Genomic DNA, 26,650 nt, shown 5'->3' with positions numbered 1-26,650 from the left:
TCTCGATGAATATTCATTCGGCGGCCGCGGGTCCGTAATTGCAAAAGCAAACGCAAGTGCGAGCGCGTGGGAGCGACGATTATGGAGTGGTGTCCTATTGTGTCAACTGTCGGCATGTTTTCGTCCGATGGACCGACCGGAAGCGGTGGTCTCATTTGGCCAATAAGCCGCTGATGAGTCCGCTGTGAGTCCGCTGCGAGTTCAGAGCCGGTTGAAAGCCATAAGTGATCCCTTGTGTCGTTAATGAGTTTGTGTGGGATTGTCGTGTTCCATTGTGTGCCGGAAGTGCATTTGAACAGATTTATGTGATGGCATTCACGATGGATTTGGGAATTGTTCTCTTATCGTTATTTATATCCTGTTTATTTAGTTTGAGTATCCCATCTTAAACACGTTTAGTTAAATGTTCAACATAAAGTTTCAGCTAGAAGCGTTCTCAAATGTGAATTGAAAATTCGACGAGAAGCAAACAAGTACCCGAGATGAAACTCACGTTTCCTCAAAATTTTACGTGACAAGTGGTTCGAGTTTGGTGCCGACGTTTTCAACCATGAAAAACGGTCGCGTTTTGTGCCGTATTTTCCCGAGTGCGCGACTAAAACAAGTGTACCAGCCGAGTGAAATCGACATCATCCACAGTTTTCCACTGCTGATCGAAGAATTGTTTCATCCATCGGGCCATCGGGAATGTTTCAGTGATCATCCGCCACCCACGGTTACGTCGACCGTAACGCCGGAAGCTAGCGAAATGTGCGTCCATCTCGACGCGTAGAGAGTGCAAGTGTGTGTCGAGAGTGTAAAGCCAGGGGAAACGGTGTGCCTTTCGACTGCCCGCCCCCTTTCACCAGCCACCATGCGCCTCCATCGGCTGCGGAGCGTCCTCGAGCCGTCCGTTGCCTGGCGGTTGCTGCTGGTGACCGTTCTGCTCTGTGGATTACCCCGGCCGGTCACCGGATACTTCGATCTCTTCCTGAACCACTCCGAGATGATCAAACTGATGGGTAAGTGGGTGGCTGCCTAGCGTGCGCTTTTTCACTTTGATTTTCCCGACCCACCTCGTTGCGCCCCGGGGCCCAATACGAGCCAAACGTCGAGTCGCCGTACCGGAGGCGTCCCTTTTTTCAGCGGTATCCTTCCACCCCGGTTTAAGAACCCAACACCACGGTTAGGTTATATTTCCTTTGATAACAAGGGGAAACCCTATCGAAAACTATTTCCCAACTACAACGCTTACGTTCGTTCCAAACAATGTTTTACCTGTGTTATAAAACGGACATGAAATCAAATCGATCTGTGAACAAACGAGATAACATTTAGGAACAACAAACCAAAACATTAAATGGTGTGGCCGAAACCCTTCACCACAAATAAATCATTTCTAGCGTCCAGTTGGATGGAAATCAATCAAGCAAACCGACAACCATTTTCATAACTTTTCGACGAGCCAGATTGTGTGATTGTGCAAACGTCTCCCTCTGGACCCCAGTGAATCGCACATCGCCCCTCACCTTCGATTGCGGGAGATGAAAGAACCGTTAATGTTAAGGGACACCGCAAACGAGTTTGAAGCGGCCAATATTCGATGGAAGCGGATGGCCGGTGGGTGGGCATGGTCAGTAGGAGTAACCGAATGGGGTTTCCCTCGGTCTCGGAAAACCCCTTTTTAACCGCCAGCATTTAAAGCATCCATTTACCGAAAACCACTGCATGACGTGAGGACAAGTGAGCGATAAATCTTCCATGGATTGAGTTGTTTGTGTGTTGTTGAATTTTGTTTTACTTTTATTCCGGAATGTGAAGGAAAATTTGAGATTTTCCGAAACGGAAAAAAGGTTCACAGCCCGGATTGGCCAATCATCTATGCTGATCAGTTTCGGGTGCTTCTTTAATTGTACTTAAAATTAAATAGGGTATAATAGTTATTTTACGCATTTGTTGTGATGATATAAAATATTATTTTCTTCGTAACAAAGCGTAGATTAATTTATATTTCTATTAGCTGGCTCGGTTAAACATTTCTTGAACGACGTACAACTGTGGAAAATATTTGATTTTCACCTATCACCACATATTGATTGTTCATTCTATAGGTGCCATGTTCGGTGAAAATCAAAGAGTTCAAAAACTCAGATAACTTACAGGTTCATGGGAGTTGGAAACTGGATCGATGAAAATATGTGATATCAGCTTATGTCTTGTATTTTAACATTTACCACTTTAACGTTTACCAATATGCCATAAATACCAAAACTTAACAAAATTTGTCATTATAACTAACAAATTATTTTGCTTGTTATTGAAAATAAACTATTTCTTCGAAATCAACTCGCGACGATCTGTGAACAGGCATGCTGCTGTGACCGTTCATGCTTACAACTAGAGATTACATTTCATATGTCATGTATATGTAGTAAACAAACGAACGATAGAAAATCGTCATTTATTAAAAATGTTTGTAGTTTCCAGACATGAGATAAGAAACATGTGTCCACAGAGTGATTAAAAATGGTTCAGTCGTTTAGAAGCAGTTTAAGGACTTACACTGTGATACAAGAATAATATATAGATTCTATGCTGATGTCTTTACAACACCAGTAAACAGTTGGTCGTGTTTTCCCCGCTTGGAAAGGAAAACACAAAACAACACTCAGCGAAAACTTAACTTCACACTTAATAACTCGTTACGGGTGAGGAATTATTTATAGCCCAACGCAAATGAATCATTTGTGAATAAATTATACCTAATCAATATTCATCAGCCCATCGGCGCTCGGCGCAGGTTTGCGGATTCGGTTGGCCGGCACGCCATCTGAAGTGATTCCCATCATTATCGCGGGAAGGCCACCGCCGCCTTTTTGGACCGTTTTGGCTAACGAAGCTAATAGTCCTTACCGCAAACACATTTGTGTACCGCTTCCATCGGACAGTCGGACTGAAATCGGGTGGTTCATTGCCCACGGGTAAGCTTTAGCAAAGGCTTTTAATGTACGCCACAAACCACAGCGTACCATCACATGTACCCCATGGGAGGAGCAAAAATCGTTTGAGGACGCACATTCAGATGGATTAAAAGAACACCCGTTACCACGAGTGATACTCAAGAGAGGTTTGATATAGTTTTATTTTTCTATGAAAATAAATAGAAACCCTTATCTGTTTTGAGTAATGAGGTTAGATTTTTTTCCCGCATCTAAATTTTTCCCGCTAGTTCATAATGAAAACCTCAATGGCTTTTTCAATAAAAACTTGAAACATAAAATGTTCTGCGGAAAATTCTCACCTCATTTTGCACGCAGACCTTTATCTCCATCCTAAACGTTTTTTTACAGAATGGCAAAGAGAAACGATGATAATGTTATCGTTCATTTGCATTCCCCTCAATAAACAGGTGTTTGGTGATAATGTTCCATCTAACGACTTTGGGGACCTAGAAAAAAGAAATTCTCACTCCTAGGCATTAACGGAACAATGAAACATTTAAAAAGTTGTTTGAAAAAAGATGATAATTCTGGAACGGTCTCTTCGTGAGAGAAGTATCTTGCACTTAGCAAAAGAATGTCGAGCCATTTAAAAACACATTACATGCAATGTCAACCTAACCATAACTTTGTGGTCAAAAAAGTCTAATTGGTTGCTTTAACAGGAATATTTAAGAACAACATTAAAAGAAGCTCCAATTATACATATGCATTCCATCTACGTCGGGATTATTTTCCCACAATTAATCACTTCCAACATTCATATTGAAGATATCAATATTTCTTGACGCAAAAACGCATCTTGCATTGGAGTGGCCACATTACATACAGCCCATAAAGATCAACACCAGCATGGTCGGCATCTACTCGAGCGTTTCAATTTTCTTAAAAGCCTCCTTTTGAGCATCCAATCATTATCGATTTCCCATGCCGACCGTGCGTCGTCATGTGTAACTAGCGTAAACACTTCCATATTTTATGGCCCCTTGTAACGGCGAGAATCGTGCCAACCAAGCGATGCGTGAGCTGTTAACACAAATCGCCAGCATAAATGGTGCTGCATATATGGTTGCGGATCCGTAAACCAGCTTTGGGGCGGGTCGGTTATGATTATGCGCTGCAGTCGTTGGCAGCCCGTCGATAACTTCGGGCGTTAATGTTATGCTTTCGCAAACCACGTCGCTGGTCAGAGCATATTACGACAAAATTTGTCAATTGGGTGACTTCCTTAACGGGAAAACATGCTTGGCCTTAAAATTGTAGTATCCAGACAAACTTACGAGATTATTGCATACAGGAATATTCTTTTTAAATATTGATATCTCTCATGTGTATCGTGTTTCTTAATTTTTATATCATTATAAGTTTGATGTTTCCACATGTTAGCACTTTCATGGTCTATTTGGTATCTGTTTCCGTCGTATCCACGATTTTCACTTAACCAAATGTTTAATTGCAGTTTCTATAGTAAAAGTAGAAGTCATTTGAATCGATTCTAGGTTTGCTAGTTTATGCACGATCTTTGGTTTATATGATTTTCAATAGATCAAGAAAGAATCTTTATTAGAAGGACATCTTCTTTTGCCAACACAAAACATATGGTTCGCTGCTATTGTATGCATTCTTCAGGAAAGTCTTCCACGCCACCGGAAAAGTGCTCGGAACGGCACGGTATGTCCTTTCAGTGAGCCGACCAGCAGCGCTCCTCACTGCCATTCATCTTATTTCGCCATAAATCGACATAAATGTCACTTGAAATCAATTTATTATACGCCAATATTTATTGGAATGGCGAAAATATCGTACCATAAACCACGCGCGCCGCAGTATATGAAACCACCGAGGACAGTTCGATCCACTGTCTTGAGACAGAATCGATCGGAAGGCTGCAGAAATTGATGTTAATACCGGGCTAGAGGGCACCCATTGTAAACTTTTGCTGGAGCCATTTTTTCTTTGTTGACTGGGAGGAGTTATCCTTTTTTTTTGCTACACATAAGACATTCTTTACTGTAGGAAGAACGAAAAACTATCGAACGAAAGAAACGGATAGTTATTTCGAGGAAATTGAATTTTTAGATTCAGAAGTAACATACGTTTTTTGATTGTTAAAAGCAACCTTTATGTCGTGGAATGATTTACAAGTCTGGTTCTGCTAAACATGCCAACTTTATTGAAAAAGAAGAGATTGTTACCAATACGAATATTGTTGCAAGAACTTTTAACATAGAAAAATCCAAACCAAATGAAAGTTTTCAGGATATCGTTTTCAAAAACCATACTGTTCTTCAGGCTAAGTATTCACGAATACATATTTGAATTTAGAAACAGATTCTTGTCCTGTATATTCAAAACTAATGTTGTTTGAACCTGACGCATTTTAGCTTAATACCTCCATCACAAACTATGAATATCAGAAATTTCGCTAACGAGCTCCTCACTATAGGGCATTCTAAATTTGTCTGCATCTTCTTGTTGACATCTAGTTTAGTTTTAGCACGCTCCAAATGCAAAACTGCACATAAAATGTGGCAAAATGCCAAGGTTTGGCTTAAAATGTGTCGCTGATAAAATCATGTCACAAAAATATATCTTAGCACCTGAAGGTTTGTTCAGTTACCCTGGCCTTCGTTGCAAACTAAATTTAGTAAAACATTTTAGCAAATGTTCTTTTTTATTCTTATTTTCCATGCCACTTGCCGACCCTAAAAGATAAACTATTTCGTACAATGTCAGCAGAGCTACGGAAAACCCTTTTCATTCTACCTTCGGCCGGGGACGGGAAAGGCCAACGAGAAAGTTTGCTTAGGCACACTATCGGGAACCTGTGTCATCATCCTAAAATCACAACGGATGTTTATGCTAGCAGGCTTCCAAATTTATCATGCACCAGCGTGACAGCTCGTGAGTTATGATGCAGCAGCGTCGGATGTCGTCCGAATGGACCTCGCCGCTTTTGCTGCCGGCGCAACCGTAGGAGAAAGTTTCAAAGTGCATACGGTTTTGGGAAACTATGTAACTTATGTCACTCTATTATACTGTAAATTTTCTACTCAATTCTAAAGGGCAAGTTGCTAGAAATATGGTAACATAGGCATTCATCGGTTGAATGAGTTTCTGAGAGAAAATTACGGATTAGGAACAATGTCTGTTATTTTCTTCAATTTTGTGAAACTATTAGCTATTAAACTAATGTAAATAAAACTGAACAGAACCGTCCAAAGTAGTTAAACTTTATTTTATGTGCTGTTTTTGGCTCTTGCAAAAAAAGCAAACGTTATGGCTGGAACATTCGTTCAAACGAGAAACGATTCCGATAGGCAAAATGCCAACAAGCTCACACAGAATGCATAATGCCAAACATTATCTCAACTTTTTCAAACTTTTATTGTAGACAAATAAAGTCAAAGTTTGTGCAAAGAAAAGCCTTCGCGTCTAACACGGGTTTTAGGCGGAGAGTACCATAGAAAGAAAACACAGAGCGCCTCGCAAAACATACATGAACGATCCATTCCGTTGAGTCGGTCCATCTTTCCAAAAACTTTCCGCGTGTGTAGCAACAACAACCGTCATAAGACTTCATCCTGCACCCCGCATTCCGCAAGATCAGCCGCACGAAAATCAAATTGAACCATCGGTAGGAGACATTCGGCAAATAGAGCCCATTAAACGTTATCTGGATGCAATTTATGAACAGGGACCAACGGGGAGAAGCAACAAAAAATCGTAGCGGCCAAACGCTAGACACTTTCCATCCCCGGCAAACACCAAACCCTCCGCTCAAGAGGCTGCGCGAAAGGATATCGGGATCGCCGGATTGCCGGGAGGCGGATGTGGAAACCACTTTAGACAAAAAACCTTTTATGCAACGTTGAATTTTATGAAGTTTCCTGCGACGGCTTTTTGTGCGCTCGGAGTTCGGGTGTATTTTCTTGCCATCGGGAAGGATGGCGCTCCGCTCTTCACGCACCATAAACGCAATCTGAATACTTCATACCGGTTATTTTCATTCAATCCCCCCCGCTCGCTTCCTCCGACTGTCTGGCTATGGTTTTTTTTATTTTTCGACTCTTTGGAAGTCGGCAAATTTGTGAAGCGCTGGCGAGGTGAACAACAAAATTTCAAAAAATGATCAAACGTAAACAAACAGTTCTTCCTCATTTCTTTCCGTTCGCCAAACGGCGGGGAAAAACTGACACATGCCGAGGGCAACGGCCGTGGGTGAGTTTTTCATCTGACACTGAGGCGGACTTTGATGTTGCCGCGCCGTGGAGTTTGCATTTGACAGCTTGGTTATAATGTTGCAAACACACACAGCGTTTGTGCAAAATTTCTGTTGGGCTCGTTGTTTCTTAAACTAGTTCAGTACCTTGTTTCATGTGTTTCATAAATTGCAGCAAAAGATTCACCGGATTTGCTCTACTTCCACCGAAAAGAAACTTCACTCTAGGGATGCTTTAAAAAATCCACTCCTAAATACTCCCTCGCCAAAGAAGTAGCTTCCGCCTTGCGAGAGTCTCCTTGACGACACGACCCTCGATTCACTTTTGGTTCTATTTCTCCCCGAGAAATTCATTTTCTCATTGTTACTTTGAATTTCATATTTACAGGCTAATTCTCGACACAATCCGCCATTCCCAGGCCTAGCGGGCCAGAAAAAAGAAGTGGGAAATAAATCCTCTCCCACCCTCCTTTGCCCAACCTGGCGCACAATGTAAAAAGAACAGACGGACGGGCGGAGATACTTTCGACACACGTCACCTCCGCTTCGCGCGTATGCTCAAATCAAAGTTCTTGCGTTTTGGAAAATGTTCCCACTTCCAGCGGCCGAAATACGGGGAAAACCCAACCGGGAGTAGGGGGGGGGGGGGGGATTCATTCTCCCGGCGTTTGGCTTTGTTTAATTTCATTCCGGACCCGGGAGGGTGCGCGTTACAATTTCAGGTTTTCCGGTTCCCTCCGCCAGCGATAAGACTTTCAACAAACGGGCTGCCCTATTTCCCATCGGATAGCGGCACAATAATAGCACAGGGGTTTGGCTGCCGCCTTTCGCTCAATTTCGGCGCTCGTTTGGATGATTTTCGGCGCAGCACTTCAATTCCGGGCGGTGCGTGTGCGTTCGGGTGGAAATATCGCTTGAGCCAGCTCGCTGCCAGCATTCGTGCCAATTGCGGCAGGTTGTGGCCCCACGGTTGTGCTAGACGTCAGATAAGTTTTTGTGGGATTTTACCCTGCTTCCCCGGCCCCTCCCCACCCTCTGCCCCGGCGCTAGAATGCTGGCTCTTGCCCTTTCGAAAGGAGAGATGGAGCTGCGAATCAAGATCTTTTTTAGCACGTCTACACCGTACCACTTCCAGAACCAGATCCTGCCGGAAGTGGCCCCATTCCTGAGGGGACACAAACTTACAAACTCCGGCCCGCTACCGAGGCACCGGGAGGCTGGTGGCGCCACCGAGCGGGAAGGGGTGCTATATTCAATTTTCATGATAAATAAAATTGATAGTGGCGTCTAGGAGCAGACTGACTGACTGAATGGCTTCACGAGCTGAACCACTCACTCCGACTCGGTGCGCTCGTATAGTTTACCCCACAAACAACACACACACGTACATACATGCACGCCCGCTAGCAGAGGAGTTGCCACTTGGAAAAGGAAGCAGCGTTCCTTCTGGACCAGCCGAGGGAAAACTTTCACCATCGCTGATGATGATAATTGCATTCCGGTGAGAATGTTTCGCAATTTCTCACATTTCTGCCATTCGAGTGGAAAACGCCACGCCGCCGGCTTATCCTCGGGCGCGTTCGTTTTTATCAATATGGTAATAGCTTTGCTAAAGTTGGTCACTTCACACAATTTTCATCATGTTGTTGGGAACCGGGCGGCTTCCGTTCGCCAGTGCAAAATTGGGTTCCCAGTTCCTGGGAGCGTTATTAAATTTTCATCAAGCATTCAATTCTTAACTTTGTGATATTAAAGATTTCACAAACGAAGACGTAAGTGTGCAATTAAAAAAATCATTTATAGATAACGATAGTTAACTCTAAAAAATAAATGAAAATTCGACATTTAAACTATAGTAATGCAAATAGCAAATTCTTTGTGAAGCTAAGCCTTAGCTAGATCTTTTAAAATCGTCAGTTAAATGGATATTAAAAACAACTATCATCAAAACAGATTTTACTGAAAACATGAGCTAAAAACGCTTGGCAATGAACGTGTTAAAAATTACTACACTGTTTGAGAAATGAAAAGACGGACAAGATTTACAGCAATGAAACCTAAAAAAATTAGTATAGTTTGATCGAATATGCAATCTTGTTAAACAACATTATGGTTTCAAAAGATGCACATTTCTCAGAAAATTTTAAAATAATCAACTTGGGTTTGCATTTTAATTGAATCTATTGTTTAAGAGAGTAACGAATTTCAACTCTGCAGGATTTGAAGCAAATGTAGAATGTTGCTTCATCGCAAAGCAAAGCAATCCAATTTCCAACTTCCTAAAGCCCATTTCCGTACTCCCGACACTAACATGGCCGTCCTTACATCGTAAGGCTCTAATGAACTTTGCTAACTGCTGTTTCTGTGCGTGTGTGTATACGTGTATGTGCCTCATAAGGAAATGAGAAATTTCGCCTCAGATTCATCGCATTCGGGGGGCCATTTACTTGTTGTGCGTTGTGACGTGCCCGGAACCCCGGACCCGAACCCATCCACCCACGACGTGTCCCAGCCGTGCTTTGGGTCCTTATCCGGTGGCCAGACCGACGAATTACCGACACCACACACCAGCAACACCGTAATCACACACGCCCCGAAGAAACACGTTTGTTGCTTAATCAAGTGGGACATGTTCTGCTCGCTGCCACTTTTCCATGCGTGTGTCGTTTGTCATTCTATTTTATGTGTGACCTCCGCCAACTGGAAAGCGCCCGAGCGGCGTTGGTTGCTGATTCGACCAAAATCCAAAACCCCCCTCCTCCCGTCGCCGACACGGTTCGGTTCAGAGAGATCTGTTGCGTTGGGGACACCGCACAAATATCCACCCCCTCGAGTTCCGGGGCGTACCGACTCCAACGACGAACGAGTTACACAACCTCGACCAAGACCCCGGAACAATTTCTCACTTTTCACCAACGCGTCAGCCAAGAAGTGTGCTCTGCCGTTTCGATGCGAGCTTCATTACTTGCCAACAAGGGGTTGGATATTTTATTTTAATTACGCTTTAAAGAGCATTACGTCGGCGTGGAAAATGGTGGCCCGTTTCATACTTGGCGGCGGGAAAGTAATTTGAGTGCCGAGTGGCAAGTTCGAGTCGAACAATAAAGTTTTCCCGACACTCCTCACCACGTACAGATTTTCTTGAAGAAGTGCATTGAGATGGATTAAGTCACAAAACACCTAGCGTATAAAGTAAGTCGAAGATCAACTTTTTAGTAAGATGGTATGTGGCATTCTTAACTTTCTCTTCAGGAGTTTTTCATGACTTTTTCAAAATGGTTATTTCAGCACCTGAAAATTGACAACTAAGATGTTTAATGTGTTTGCAAATTCATTAACAAGGAGAGTTGTGTGTAGTAACTCGTTGGAGACAATTCGGACCTGCGGTTCCACAGTTCCATCTGTATCTGTCATGAAAAGGTTTCGTAATCCTTTTTTTAGTAAGGGTATAATAGTGTGAAAAGGAAAAATCACCCTACTTAAGCGGAATTAAATTGTGGAAAAACAAAACATATTATTGGCTACCCACCACGCAGTTTATTTATCTACTAGTTTATACTTGTGTGCTTCTCTGCGCATCAAAAGAAAAGAGTTTGTAGTAAATTGTAGGAACTGGAGCTTAATCTAGGTACATTAATACGTAACAAGAGATGAGGTTCATCAATTTCCCGGTTTAGTAAATTAACTATAAACATCACTTTAGCCTTCTCTCAACAAATTTTCAATGTTTCGGGTCCTTATCCGATAGAGTATCTCGAAGTCATAAGGCCACCTTAAAAGTTTAATTACATGCCTATTCGATTCGTTTGACCCAACGATCTGTAGATGGGCACCACATAACCGACCCAAGCTCTAAGATGGATCGCACTAGGTAATCAAATTGGGTTTTTATACATAAAGGATTGTTGAATTCGCACGTCATCTTACGGACTAAACCGAAAGTCCAATTGGCTCTTGTGATGTCTAAAAGTTAACTTATCGTTCGAAAGGACTCAGATCACAAATCCTATCAGTACGTTGAAGTCTTAAGCTGTTTAGGTTTATGAATACTGATACTGATGTTTTACGCAGGAGAAAGATGTTACCGCACATTCTTCAACACAGATGACCAGGACAGATTCGACAAACCCTATGTTGTAAAATATCACAATATCCTTATCAAAATATCTTTATCTCGCTGGGAGAAAAATTGTCACGTCATCAGCATACATTAAAACCTATCACAGGGTAGTCCTGAGGCTACATCATTCACGCAAAGTAAGAATAAGAAGGGCCCGAGGTAGCTGATTTACGAGACTCCAGAGGTACTTACGAAATTTCTAGCAACCTTTCGAATAATATTTCCGAGCTTTTGATACAATGGTCGTTTCCTTTTTGTTCTTCATTGAACAGTGTAAATAATTAACTAATTTAACCATTTCAATCCCGTTTTATCCCACAGGAATAGAGGCCGATCTTTTCTACGTACGCGATGGTGCAGTCAACGATTACGCGATGAGTTTTGTGGTTCCGATGAAACCTGGCATCGATTTCTTGCGATTTTCCTGGCAAAGCCGAACCGCTTATCCGGTAAGTACGATAGTTTAGATTTTCACACACAAATCGGGCATAGGGCAAAAAAAGTATTTCAATGTTAATTTATAACAAAAACGCAATGGGATAGATCAGAGTGTTGATTCATATCTACAAATTTCTGTATTATGTCGGACCGAAGAAGTGTTTCCCAACGAAGTGAGTTCAATGTTTGCACCATTATCCCAAATGTGGTCTATGTTTTTTTTTTTGCGGCCAACAATCGGTAACCCTCAAACCCACTCGTCCGTAGCTGTGCAATTTTGCGTTTCATCACGTTCGATGATGTCTGATCGGAATATGGTGTTTCCTTGCCTTCGAGTGAGCCGGCAAAAAGAAACCAACGCATATCAACCATGATAGCATGCTGATCTTCGCCGACTGGTGCGCCATTGAGCAAACACAAGACGGATAAAACGCAGTGTAAACAATGGATACCAATTCCGCACCATTAGGCCGGAATTGCATCCGGAACCAAGGGCATGAGCGGTACCTCGTCGGCTACGAAAATCCATGTTGATAGACCGCCAGCTTACTGGCGAAAGACCTAGACATCGGCGGCCAAAGCATGGATTACGTTCTTTTCTTCTCCTTTGGGCCATGGATTTTCGGGGCCAAGTCGAGTGAGGAAGCGTAAGTCTGCATTACAATGAACCGGTGCCAAACTGCTGGCAAGGATTGAATGCTGAAACGAACGATGGTTTATAACTATTTTTCGAGGTTCATCGTGCATGGGTCGGTTATGTTCTCTCTGGTCGCTTTTTTTCCTCACGTCAGTTAAAGCCATGAAAAGTTCTAGTCGTAGCGGCTTGGTTTGTCTAGCAAGAAAATAAGTATCATGGTTTGATTATCTTTTCCTTCCTAGCAAAACAAACACAATATTTCATGTTCAATCGACGTTATATTATTCCATTATGTTGCCTTCTTTTGTCGTACCAAGTTCCAACCATTGATGTTCAATTAAAAAAGTTCACATTTTATTCGTTTTAAATTACTTTCCTTGTAGTAGGGAATAATGCCTTCAATACCTTCTTGCATAACTTTCCCGTAACCTAACGCTATTTTCATCAGCTGTTGCGAGCAACATTTGTTGTCGAAGTCAAATTGAACGCGAGCGCTTAAACTGGGTCAACATAATTTGCGCTCGAAGAACCATAGACCTCTTTTAGCCGGGTTAAAAGAAACCTCCGCGCAGGACACGGAGAATCCACTCAGGAAACAAAGTAACGACTCACTCTAACATCGCGTTGTGCTGGTTAGGGGCAAAGCCCGAAGAAAACACAACAGCGAATCCCTACGCAGCCACCGATAAGCGAAAGGTGCCAAGCCGAGGTGAGGGAAAGGGAAAACTTAAACCATTGCCGAATGTTTCCTCCTGTCGGGCCTTCAAGTTTCGGTGCCGCTAATTTTACAAGTTGATGGGCCCAACCGACAAGACAAGACGAAATAAAAACTTTCCACTTTGCACGGTCTTTTGGAAATGGCGGGTTTTTCCTTCCGTGTTTGTTTGCTGGTCTTTCCTTCCATCCCATTCGGCAATTGTTTGTTTTACATTTGGCCAAAGAAAACCTTTCCACGCTCCACAAGGGGTGACGGTTTCGACCGGGAAATTTGCGGGAAAACATTGTGGCGCGCTCCATCGCATTGTCGGTTATGCAAATGAACCAATGACAGTTTCATGCGCAATTTTACTCCGAAAGCCCGCGGAAGGCTTAAGGAAAAACTTGAAACTCGTGCGAAAGGAATATAGACATCGGGGTGAATTAAGTACTCGCCTTCTGGAAATGGTTTCCATAAAAATGCAAAGAAGCTTGTTAGCATTGCGATATGTTTAAACCACGGTTGTAGGTTATTTAGCATAAAAATATAATGGAAACACTCCTGCCTGAGGAATAGGAAATGTGAACTAATTTGGGAGCTTAAATAATTTGCGTCATGATAAAAACTCATTTAATTTTTCATAAGCTAAATGTTTTACTGCACAAAAAACCTTGGATTCTTTTTAAAATTTTCCCTGACGAAAGTAACTTCGAAATAAATTTAAACGCTTTAAAGATGGTGAAGAAATCACCTGAAGTAGATAAAAGCTAGCAACTTTTAAAATCATACAGTACCAAAAATATCGAAGGCTGGCTCAAAAACTGATTTCAGAGGCTGAAAATGTACTGATCACACTCCTTCACAGTGAATGAGGATTGGGATAACCTCGACCGATGTGTAGATTAATTTAAATCAAGCACCTATCCTTCCAGTAAACTGCTCCGAAAAAAATGGCCCCCGGTTCGGACCAAACTACCTCAATAAATTTCAATTTCGCCCCATCCGTTCGTCGTTCCCTTTTTTCCATTTGCCAGTTCTTTCTCTCCAAAGAAGCGAAAAAACCGAAACCCAAACGTGTGAAAGCCCCAAACGTGTGGTTTGTTTGTTCGATTTGTGGCATTCGATCGAAAATTTAGGAGTGTTCCAGGGCGCTGTAAACGCCCCACGATCGGGAGAAACGGACTGACCATCCAATCGAGACCTTCCGCATTGACCGTTTCATCGGGACCGAATCGACGTCCCGAGAGATTCAACCGAACAGATCGGGAAGATTGCACATTCTATCATGAAACTCCCCAACGTCCGTGGCGGGGCCACAGTAAGCCCATCATTCAACAGATGAGCGGGTTGGGGGCACACTTTTACGCTTAGCTTTTCAGTAGTGTTTTCTTCAGTCGAGGCGTATGCGTTTTAATGTTCTTTAAGGATGGATTTATGTCTCTTTTGGCTCGAATGGAGAATGAAATGAAAATTTATCTTCAAATTTTTATTTTAAAGCGATTTTAGAGATGATAAATGGAAAATTGATATGGAGAATTAAAGAGCTAAAGCATCCCTAAGGCAATTAGATTTCGTATTTACAGTGATGTTGATACCTTCATAAAATAAAAACAGTAAAATTGAAACAGTTTCAAATGAAAAGGGTTTCTTGCTGAATTGAATTAAACCAACACGCACCATCCTTCGTTTTGGATAATATGTTGCGTCAGTTCCTGTACAGCAAAGTCCTTTTTGATATTGCTCCTAATGAAGTTACACGACGACCCATAAGTGCAGCAGGAAAACTTTCCTTTCTGCGCTAATGGAACGCAACTTTACCCAGTCCCGGAGTCGTGGCTCTTTCATCTGCTTCGCGACGGGGGAGTGAGCCTAAAAGTCGCGGACATTTGCGTACGCTAAAATGTACCCTTGAAAACGGTACCCGGAAAACTAACTTTACTTGGGCGAAAGAACGCAGACTGCGAAGTCCTTGTTCGTCGTGAGTCAAAATTAAACGCGGACTGATTTCCATCCCTTACTTAATGCAATCAAACCCGAGGCCCGTCTCCGATGACCCGCTTTTTCGCTGCCATGTGTCCTTCCTGGGCTGGGTCCGCGCGAGAGCCACTTCCCGCTCGGATGATTTAATTTTTGAGCTGCAACTTTCCATGTCGCCAAATCTGCTCACATAAACTCAATTAATCAATTCAGCCTTCGACGTTGATTTGATTCCTCCGAGAGGACAGTTCCGGTTTATGCCTTTTCACGCTGTTTTGATCGGGCTAAATTGAGTTACTGACAATTTTTGAAACTTCCCTCTCCGAACGCAAAGTTCGTGGTGGAATGGATTTTAAGAGTATGTAAACGGAAAAAAATTGAACAGACTTGAGCATTTCCAGAGCACAAGAAATTCGTTTTCCATGAGACACAAATGGAAAAGCTTTCTTCAATTCAAAGCTCACACTCTTAGAAGTAACACAATGCCAAATACCGTTCAATCGTTCCAGTTTAACCACAGCTAAAAGCCTCTGGTGAACGATTCATGTATGTCGTTCGTTTCAGGGCATCCACAATTATTCAACCTCACTCGAGATCCGTTGGAAATGGCGTCCAACTGCATAGAGGAACGTACCCGAATCGGGAAAATACCGAATACATCGCCCGGATACACCCGCAACCAATACGTTGGCTATTTGTTGCTTCCCTTTAATGCGATTAGCAGCGGCGCAGACGAGAATCAATTAGTTCTCTTTTGTTGTTTTTAATTAGATTCGGAGGGTGTCGGACAGAATTTGTTTTACGGCATACGGTGCGATTGCTTGATGAAGTTCAATAAAGCTCCAGCATCGGTGTGTAAGGGGGTCGGGGGGCGGGTCGAAATTGAAATGAAATTCCGCTTTAACAACTGCGAGGTGTTAATCAAATAGTCTCATGGGTTACTTTAGAAACGCGCAGCAAATGAAAGGTTCGGCACCCGAGCTACAGACAGCTGGTAAACAAACATGGCGTGTAGATTAATTTTACAAGTGATTGATGTAGACTGAAAAAAGTTTCCCTCAGTTTTAAATTACTTGAATTGGTCTTGTACCGATTTGAAGTGCGTGTTTCTAGCCTTACTTTCTATTCCTGAGTGCTGTCAATAGCAACGTTGTCAGACAACCGTTTATTAACCTCAAACGCTTCACGGTCCTACGGGCGGAACTTTGGAAAGGTTCGCATTTCCAATCACCCAAAGTTCAAAAGTCCGATCAAGCTCCTGCCTAGGACTGGGTAATTTTAATTAAAAGCAGCATTACATACTTTGCTGGCAACTTCACGGAACGCTGCAGCTCGAAAACTTTCGTCCTAGAAAAGCAGCCGCCATGGCAGGAGTCGTCGTTCATCATCGGTCGCGATCCATTTGCGCGCTTGATTGCTAGCGAATGCTTCATTAACGATACCGAGTGCCATCGGCCACCCATCGCTCCGTTTTCCCAGCGACGCCATGAATCATTATCAGTGAATTCATTGCGTCGGTGTTATCAGCGAGTTGATTCAATATTGAATAATAATTTATTCCCCCCGCCGGTACGATGTCTGCAAATCATTACAGTTCGATGGGCGACCGACTACGATTATCATCAATTAGGATGTCCTTTTTGCCCTCCGGGGCGTCCAGGTTCATTTGCGCGTCGCGCATCCTTTTTTTTGAGCGGGTTTATTCCTCTCTAAGAATCGACCGAATTCTTCACTCTACCTACACCCATTTCTTGACAGCTCCCTTACACGATATCGGTCCACTTCGATGACAACGAGGGTGCCCTGCAGCATCCGGAGCTCGACATCCCGACCAGCGGCATCATCCCGCGGACGGTGGAAAGCTTCACCGTGCACCTGGTCTGCTGGGGAAACGTCACCAAGGAGGTGCCGGTCGGGATACACCTGCACGTCGAAGGGCCACCGAAGCACAACGACACCAAATTGATTATCAAGCGGAATAAAATTTGCATCAAAGGTAAGTGTCTGGCATCGTTTTTCTTCGTCCTTTTTTATGTGTTTGTGACGTTTTTCCAAACGAATCAATAAATTCAAGGAAAGCTTTACCTGAGTGATGGCTAAAAGCAATCATTTAACTTGTAAGGTTTTGAAAATAAATTTAAGCAGCAGGTAGAAAGCATTACTATGAATAACGTTTGCATTAAAAAAATAGACAAATTCCAACGACTTTTCATGCAAAAACGGAAAACGCTAGCACCTTCCTGTTAAAAGCAAAATAAAGAGTAACATTTCTTTTAAACTAAGGAATTAAGTAACTTTACCATAAAATATAATAAAGAGTACGAATCAGTGGTTTGGTCATAGTAAATCATGCGTAAAGAGCATCGGAGGAGTTGAACGGGTCAAATATAGTTGATATACCCCACACTGCTAACTCTCCTTATGCCTCTCAACTACAACCAATCGAAAAAACATTTACAACACTTAAAGTTAGGATCTATTCCAACATTTTAAAATCCAAACAGAGTAGCATTTGGCCATGAATGCCTCACAACAACTGAAAAACATCCTTACACGATTGGTTTTGAAGTCTGTGGCTAAAGTTTCGGTCAAAAACCGTAAGACCGGCTTACTGGCCGTCAGAATATTTTTATTAATTAATTTACTTTATTCTATTGGCTTCGTTAACTTTTTTTCTTATCACCGATTAAAATTTGTCTTTTTTTATTCAAACGTTAATTTGTTACCATTCTCTTCTTTCTGTTATTTATCACTTTTAAAATTGATGCAGACCTTCAATAAACGAAATGAAATATATTATTAGTCTAACATTCTCGTGAAAACCATCTTAAAAGTAAACCCAAAGAGCACAACTGTATCATCCAAGATGGAGAGGATCGTTTTATTGGTTTCTTCCTTCCTTATTCATATTCGACGCAATATTTTTCCTTCCATTCCTAATGGAATATCCGACAAATTTATTTTTTCGTTTTTATTTGATCACCAACACACTCTTCCTCAGGGACACCCATGCTGTTCGATGGAGTTGGTCAGTCGGTCAGTCCGGATGATTATGCCCTAAAGGCTTCACGCAACGAAACCCCGCGCCTGACCACTGCCCCGCCCCGAACTCCATCCAAATGTTGATTGCAGGATATTTTTTTCGTCTTCTTTTTCGAGATTATATCGTTTGGTTTTTCAAATCGATGCGGCATAAAATGCAAATTGATGGCTTCGATTTTCCGTTCACCAACCGTGGCTGCTGGCATTGACCCGGATTTTCACTCTTTTTTTTATTTTACTATTCGGCTTTTGTTCCGGGTGTGTCGGTAAAAGTGCTTCGATTGTGAGCATCAGATTAGATCGAATGAAATATTCACCCAATCATGAATATTCTTCGATCCGGCCGCTTATCGGGAAGCCATTTTCCCAGCAATCAACGATTCAGAATAAATTGGAACGTTGTTTTTGGAAGGTATCAATTTTAACCACAGTTTTTGTTTTGTGTGAGTGTGAATTTATGAATAGCGTATGGCTTGTTTGAATATAATCAGGAAAATCGAATGAAAAAACCTACATGAATCTACCTTCTTGCAACCCTACTAAAAAGTCAGTTTTGCGCGTGGTGCTGTTAATTAAATAATCGTTTAATATCACCCCTAAGCTAACCGGGTTTTAAAGGTCAGATTGCTGCTTTTGATCTTACGAATAACCTCGCCCAGCCACGGAATAATACCGAGCTCTCCGATGCCGGTTGCCCTCCGGTGGAGCTACTTTCATTTTTAAGCCAAGCACCAAACACCGGCAACCCCGTCCGGGTCGAACGCGTTTTTCCACCCACCGAATGATGTTTCCGGCTGCCGAAAAAGAATGCGATAAATTTCAATTAATTCCCGCCTTCGGCGCGCGAGCAAACAATGAACAGTTTCTTACGATGCGGCCGCAGATAGAACACACCAACCGTGGGTTAACATTAAATTTTCCCTCAACCACAACTAGGCCACATTTGCCGAGGCTCGGTGCGCGAGTTTATTACCGGGGGCATTCCTTAAGCCACGCCAGAATATTGCATTGACTTGAGCAGGGAAAGTAATGTTTGGTATTACGTTCTAGCAACTATGCTCGGAGTGTTTCACGCCTCGTGGAAAATGTGGGTGGATGGTGAAATTTTCCATTTGATTTAATTTTAAACTGGAATTGCGATTTCAAGATAAAACAACGTGCTGGCGTAGGTCAATCGTAAAATAGACAAAGAGATGTCGGAGGCTAATCATAAATTCATTTCAAACAAGAAGAGTTGAACAAGAGAGATATCCTTAGAAGTTTTCTCAATATATTCTAATTTCATCAAAACATTAGCTCTTTTTTTCATTTCAAAATACCCTTGATATTATTACAGGTATGCTTCCGGCAAGGAATCGCCTGCCAGCAGCTGAGATCGCACCTCAACAAGGGCCAGCTCTTCTTGGTGCAGCCGCTTGCGCTCTGGGGCTCGTCCTGGTCGTTGGACTTATCGCCAGCGCAATGTACGTCCGAGCACGAAAACAGATTCGACAGGACTCGTTACAGTAAGTTTTAATAAAAATCTTTTAGTATAAATTTACAATGTCACCATTATATTTAATTTCTGTAAATTTTCTTATGAAACAAACACAAACATATCATAACAAAACCAGTCTGGGTTTCCCCATTTGTTATACCCTTTTTTTTCTTTATGACGGACGAAATAATGAAGAAGATTCCTCCACGATGCCCATGTTGTCATCTCTTGGAAAGCAAAAAATTAAAACATCTTGCTCTAAAAGCATGTCCTAAAAGTGTTTTCCAACTATTGTTGCTAATATCGGTCGTGTACCCCGTGTGGAAACATGTTTGTACAATCTCGCTTCCTGCGCTTCAAACTTCCTTCCTTAGCCTCGTGTACGCAAGCTGGCAACATATGTCCGAACATGTTCATTTTCCCCAACCATGCGGTCCCGTGCTTGTATGCATGTGTGTGCGCCCGTGTGCCTGATTTTCGTTTTCAACATCCACCGTGACAGGTTTTTTATGTCCATTTTTTTTTCAAGAAAAACAGAGCACACCGGATAATCCTGCTGTCAGCATGTGGTGCCGCTCCGGTGCTGCTCAGCTCGGCGAGCGCAAAGTCCGGCAATTTATGGTCCATCGGTCCCTTGTGGACTTTCGAAAAGCTCGAGGTGCCTTTGGTAAAGTGTCGATTGCACATGAAGCGGCCCACCATGGGCAATTTTAGCGCACGTGAGATGAACTTTTTTAAATCGTGAAAAATAGTTTCTTTGTGCAACATTCTGGACGCAATGTCTGGTGGTATATGCAATTCGGGCTGAAGGGGCCTTAGTTTCCTGTTCAACGATTCTTTTCTAATGCTCTCATAGAACAAAGGACTAAAGAGTATCTATAACCACACTTGATAGCCTTTGTGGCAGCTGATTTTGAAGATAGCAACGCATCCTGTCAAAACCAATTTACCATGAAAAATCAAACATTTCATAGAGGATGTAAAACTAAACCATGTTCATAATTTAAACCTTTTATCTCTTTTCAACACAGCACCAGTTTCACTACAGCAGCATATGGCAGCCACCAGAATGTGTTCATTCGCCTTGATCCACTGGGACGTCCTCCGAGCGCGAACAGTGGCTCGTACGCAACGATTGCGAGTCTCAACAAGTATCCCATTAGCGAATCGAAGAAGTCATGTGAGTTAATTTACTTTCAAATTGTGGGAAAAGCGATTCTATAACATTGTGTTTTTAATTTCTTGTTTTATTTATTATCAAACTCAAGCTAGAGTGAAGATTGAGAATATTTTAGTTTTTTTATGCATAGAGTTATGTGTATTTGCAACTATTGCTGAAAATTAGTTTATTCCTGTTTTTACTGAAATAATCTAAATTTTACATTTAAAACTCAGCTTTACTAACATAAAAAAAGGATGTACTATCTCTACACTTCTTGACAAAAATACAACAAATTTTTGAAATCCTCAAAATCATTATTCGTGTTGCACAAACCATTCAACTTACTTGAATTCAAACTACTTGAAGCACAAACGTATTCAACTTTGTGTAGTTTTTACATAAACAATACAAACAAACAATAATCATTCATAACAATTTCGAGGTGGTCATTAATATTATCCCAAATGTAGACTCACAGACGGTTTTAATAAAATAACTAAATCGCGGACACTACTGTAATCCAATGACAGCGAGATATGTCAAGGAGTATTCATCAATGGTTTTACAGTGATGTAATATCAATAATTTGTTATATGCAACATTTGTAACCATTAAATTAAACCTTTCAAAACAACTTAAAGCCTGTCTCATAGTAAATTGAGCCAAAGAAAGCGCGCTACTGTGGCGCCTCTAGTAGCGTCAGCCGGAAACTAATATTTTTAGTAGTATTAGTGAATAGTAACAATCAAGTTGTGCAAGTTTCAGATCTGCACTATTGTTTTTCGCTAAATGCCGTATAATGGAAATTGATCGACCTAAAATAAATCCGCACAAATAACTGGAGCGCCGGTGGACAGGTTGGCAAGGCCTGGAATCCATAATAAAAGCAAAGAAAAATTTCAAGTATTTTTCTTTTGTACAGTTATACATAAGGTTTGTTATAAAAATAGGTTTTTACTTTTTGCGTGTTCCCTGTTCTTATAAATTCACGTACTTTTTCTAGACGATTTTTCGACCTGCCATTATTAAAAGGTTGTCTTGAAGTGGTACTGGGCCAATAAGATCACTTGGTACCAAAACCAAATTTCCCAGAGTTTCACCCCATCGAAAAAATCTGGGCAATCACAAAACTTCGTTTTAGACAAAGTGGTGAAACAGTTACAGATGTTCTTGGCAAGAGGAAGTTAACGGAGGTTGCGAAAACGGTGTCCCATTCCACGACATGGGCGTTAATGCAGGAAACAAAAACAAAATACGTGAATTTAAAAGAACAAGGAACACGTAAATAGTAAAAACATATTTTTATAACAAACCTTATGTAAAACTGTACAAAAGAAAAATACTTGTCAGTTTTTTGTTTTTTTATTTTAATGGGTTCCCGGTATATTCAATTTGCTCAGTTGCCTTGGTGCTATAGTATTTTGTGCGGATTTATTTTTGGTCGTTCAATTTCCATTATACGGCATTTAGCGAAAAACAATAGTACAGGTCTGAAACTTTCACAACTTCATTGTTACTATTCACTCATACTACTAAAAATATTAGTTTCCGGCTGACGCTACAAGAGGCGCTACAGTAGCGCGCTTTTTTTGGCTCAATTTACTATGAGACAGGCTTTAATATCATAAAATAGAACATACAGTGCTTCCTAGAAGTCTTTCATATAAAATTTAGCCGGAAAGGGTGAAAGCCAAACTTTTGTAAAAACTCTCTTCTCCACCCCTTCTTAATCGAGCATCGCTGGGGCGTCATGCTAGATTTCAAATGTGTATTAGATTTCATCCAATAGTGCCGCAATATAATATTGTTGTAATTCTTGTAAGCATACATTTTAAACACATGGACTTACTTATCGTTCAGTTTTCGGAAACATCGCAGTACTTTAATTTAAACCGACTTGTTTGCGAACCTTTTCCTCCAAAAACATTTCCTTTAATTAAATGCTCCAGGGCTCTCAATTTATGTTTCCACCGCTCCGCACCTAAATTACTCTATTCCTTTTATTCATCTTCGGTCTGGTTTTTTCCTTCTTGTATGCTATGACTCGCAAAACAAACGTTCCCGCCCCCCTTTTTCCCTCCCACGATCCCCAAACGTAAACATCGCATCGTATCTAAACGCACCGGGCGCGCCAACCCCAAACATAAACCAAACCCGACCAATCTCTTCCGTTCGATTTTCTTCCATGCGCTTCCGGGCACGATCACTTGCAGGGTTTCGCAGCACACCCTCGCCCTCGCCGTACGCGACGGCCCTGCTGCCCCTCGGGGCACCGAACGGAACGGCCGCCATGGGGACGGAGTCGGTCTACGCCAAGCCGGAATCGGTCTGTCCATCCCGGGTGTCCTACTACGCCTCGTCCCAGCTAACTCAGGTAAGCTGTCCATTTCACTCGGCAAACACCCATCAAACGCCTTACCGCCCTTTTTTCCGGAGCAGCCAGTCCTTTGATTACTCTCCCCCCCCCCCCCCCCCCCCCTTCCCCATGCCCCCTGTTGACCTTGTCTGTTGTCTGCATCCCTCGCTCGTAACCCTCGCCCCTCCGACGGAACGGTTTGGGATGGAACTTCCTAAAAATGGATGACAAGGGTTTGTCCGCGCTGTTTCCGCGCAGTGTCCGGCAGGTTCGGAGGTTCGCACAGGATCGCCCTTCCACAAGCATTAACCCCTGCAGGCGCTGCTCCACAGTCGTTTGTTCAGGACGACCGGTTCACTCTCTTTTTTATAATTTACTACTCCGCGAGTTGATATCTCGTACGCGGGCAGCCATAAAATACACTCACAGTCAATCGAGTGGGGTAAAACATGGCATAAACTGGTTGGCTACACCCGCTATTCGAAACTGTCTGATGGAAAAGTGTTTTACTTTTTGAAATGCTTTGCTTACAGCTTACACGCACATGGATCTGTTGGCTTTGCTTGCGGTTTTAAAACCACCGCATTTGCAAGACGAACAAAACATTTATCGGACGCACATGAACTACGGCCGGCCATTATTTGTGGGAATGGCATTAATGGCTATATTTACCAACCATTACCGGGTGTGTCCTCGGGCAGTCATTTCTTCGTACACCCGACAATAGAGTGCAGTTTTCATCATCTGTTAATGTTGCTAACAGCCCCGGTGCACCATTGCGCTACATAATTTCACACGTGTAGTCAATAGCTTTGGAATTTATGTGTTTCGATAAGGAAACCTAATAAAAAATAATACCACACACACACGCAGCCTGTTCCAGCAAATGTTTACCGTACGCCACTGTCCCAAGTGGTGTAGCAATAGATGGTTTTTCCATACCAAATTCTGTTACAAAACACATGGTGTTAAAAAAGAACCGAAAGCTTGTGGTAATCCCACTTTGTTTTGTTCGCTTTTATTCAATGAAACCGTTTCATTTTATCCATGTTTTCGTAGCCCCTCGGGCAGCAACTGTTTCATGCGACTACTATTATACCCTATTGTATAGTTCCCAGGTGTCGCGCTATCCAACCACAAGAGCACAATTTTACAAGGATTAAAAAGTAATCGCTTGTTTTTCAAAGCTTTTGCCATAAGCCTCACCGGTGGCGGTGGATTTGCTTGCCGCTATCAAACTCAAACCACCGTCATAAATAAGATTAAGGTATCCTAGTGGCGGCTTCTAATTAGGATAATTTATCATCTTCTCTCGATGTCATTGCCTAGACGGTAGACAAACAAGTGGAACCATAATTACTCGCGCGTGTGTTGCTATCCGCAATCCATCAACGCCCTTGCGCTCATTAGGGCTATCAATTTTCATTATGAATTTCATATTTTTTAAACTTGTTCAAAATGGCACAAGAATGCTTAGGCTGGCACATACAAAATGATTTACTAAGTACGCCTAAGCCATCGCAATGATGTCACAAAAGCGAGCCTGAATGAATCAACTACAATTGACGAAAAAATGAAACGCGAAACAGCTACCATTATTTTCTTGCACAATGAGTTTTTTTTTCTTCGACTAATGTCGTGTCGAAAAAATCAATAACTCTCGCTCTATTATGCCTCTGGGAAAATATTATGTGGGACATCAACCTTCAACAATAGGTCCCCTCATTAAATGGCAGAAATTTAGAATTCGTTTATAGGAAAATCATCCTCATTCCGGTGATTCATTTACGCTGCTTCGATCAAAGACATCCAGAGCGTACCATAGCAACCCGGAAAAGCGATCCCACCCCCGTCCTTGTCTTTCTCCCTCACCACCTTCCGCGTCCTGCTGGGGCGTAACGAAAATTTGTCACTGAATTGAAAATTAAGCAATTTGAATAGAGAGTAGGGATTTGCCTATTTCACCCCTCGCCAGAACAGTTCCGAGCGACGAACCGTGACACGAAGCGAGTTTGACAGTTTGAAGGCACAAATTTCTATCAATATCGTGCGCGGGGACAGGGCATCGCTTCGCAAAACAACAAGGCCAGCGCAAGCGTCAATCACGGTGGAAGGTGTGTGTGCCATCGCCTCGCGGGGGAGGAAGTCGTTGAAATGTTGTCGAAAGTTGGACGAAAGGCTCCTTTTTAAAGTGATTTTCTCGTGGGCTGTTGAAGTGTGCTCGAGCGACACCTTGTCTGGGTTGTTGTGTGCGTTGAATTTGATTACATTTTGGGGTAAAGTGGAAATTTACACGCAGTTTTGAAGTGAAAGTCAATAGGCGACGATTCGTATTTACAGTTCATCGGGAAAAAGTGGACGAGTGGAAGATTATTAAAGCATTATGCCTTTGATTTCACGAACGTTTGATGAATGAATGATTATGTTTCCCTATCGAAAACCATTTGGAAAAAATGAAATGCATCAAAATGGACTACCAATAACTTGTCATCTAGGAAAATTTGTCCCAGTAAAGCCAGAAAAAAACATGCCAACCAGAAGAGAATGGCCAAATTTTTTCAGCTGTTTGAACTGTCACGCAAACTAACGTAAAACAAATCCCAACCATTATCTGTTCCCGAAGCGCGCCGGGTGACATAAGCTCGGTCCCGGTTTTCCACCCGCAGCGTAGAGGTGTTAGTTAAAAATTAATAACAATAATGAGACTCTTTGTCGCAGCGAAAGATGAGACCAGTCATTTTTCACAAAAATCACACCCCATTCTTGCCGACCGGACGCACCCTCCTTGTGCGTTTTTGCTTTCCTTTCCTTTTTCCAGCGCCGGAATCCATCGTCTACCAAGGGGGACGCCCTGACTCTTCTCGTGCATCGGAAAGGGCGACAAAATGGATGTGAAAATGATCCCCTGATACCGATGGCGTACTCCCGGCACAAAACACACCGCACCGCATACTGCAGCGTTTGGTTCGGTTTTTAGCTTTTATCGGGAAGCGGAAAACGTTCGGTTAAAAAGGGACCACACGAAACGCACACAAAGAAGGCAAAATAAAAGAGACCCATGGGGTGAAGGAAAGCACTTTTTAGGTTGCTCTGGAACGGGAACCGCAAAAGGTTGCGGTGGGTGAGCCCGTGCCACAAACATAAACTTGACACAATTTGTAACAAGATATTCCGGCTTTTACGCCACGAGGGCAGACATGTTTTATTTCTTCCCACTGTAAGAGGTGGGGAAGGGATGCCGCCCATCGGAGGGTGAGAGGGGGGCGAAAAAATACGGTCCGTGACTAAAGGTGAGAAAGTGGAACATAATTCTTTCGCCATAATCCTCACCTGCTTTGGAGTGGTTCCGCTTCAAAAAGGGGTTTAGCAAAATGCAACCCAGAGGAGGTTAACTTCCGTTTCCTTACACATCCCCTTTGAAATAGGTACATTGGCGCCTAACAATAACGCTTTCTTTTTAATGCATTGAGTGTCTTGACATCAAAGTAATTCATACCTGACGGAGTCATAATGCTTTTAGTCAATCACTACTGGTGTTCTTTAA

At 42.3% G+C, this 26,650-nt stretch overlaps 1 protein-coding gene across 1 annotated transcript in view; it reads left to right on the top strand.

Moving 5' to 3' along the window:
• Nucleotides 1-853: 853 nt before the first annotated feature.
• The window catches only part of LOC131265513 (tyrosine-protein kinase Drl), a 52,683-nt gene continuing 26,886 nt past the window's right edge, over nt 854-26,650 (top strand). Inside the window, exons 1-6 of the mRNA XM_058267788.1 lie at nt 854-1,001; nt 11,642-11,769; nt 16,828-17,065; nt 19,448-19,616; nt 20,620-20,768; nt 22,964-23,124. Of these exons, the coding sequence (XP_058123771.1) occupies nt 854-1,001; nt 11,642-11,769; nt 16,828-17,065; nt 19,448-19,616; nt 20,620-20,768; nt 22,964-23,124 (993 nt within the window). The remainder of the gene's footprint in view (nt 1,002-11,641; nt 11,770-16,827; nt 17,066-19,447; nt 19,617-20,619; nt 20,769-22,963; nt 23,125-26,650) is intronic.

This window comes from Anopheles coustani, chromosome 2, assembly GCF_943734705.1.
Source record: "Anopheles coustani chromosome 2, idAnoCousDA_361_x.2, whole genome shotgun sequence".
Lineage (NCBI taxonomy): Eukaryota > Metazoa > Arthropoda > Insecta > Diptera > Culicidae > Anopheles > Anopheles coustani.
This window is presented reverse-complemented; position numbering and strand designations above follow the sequence as displayed.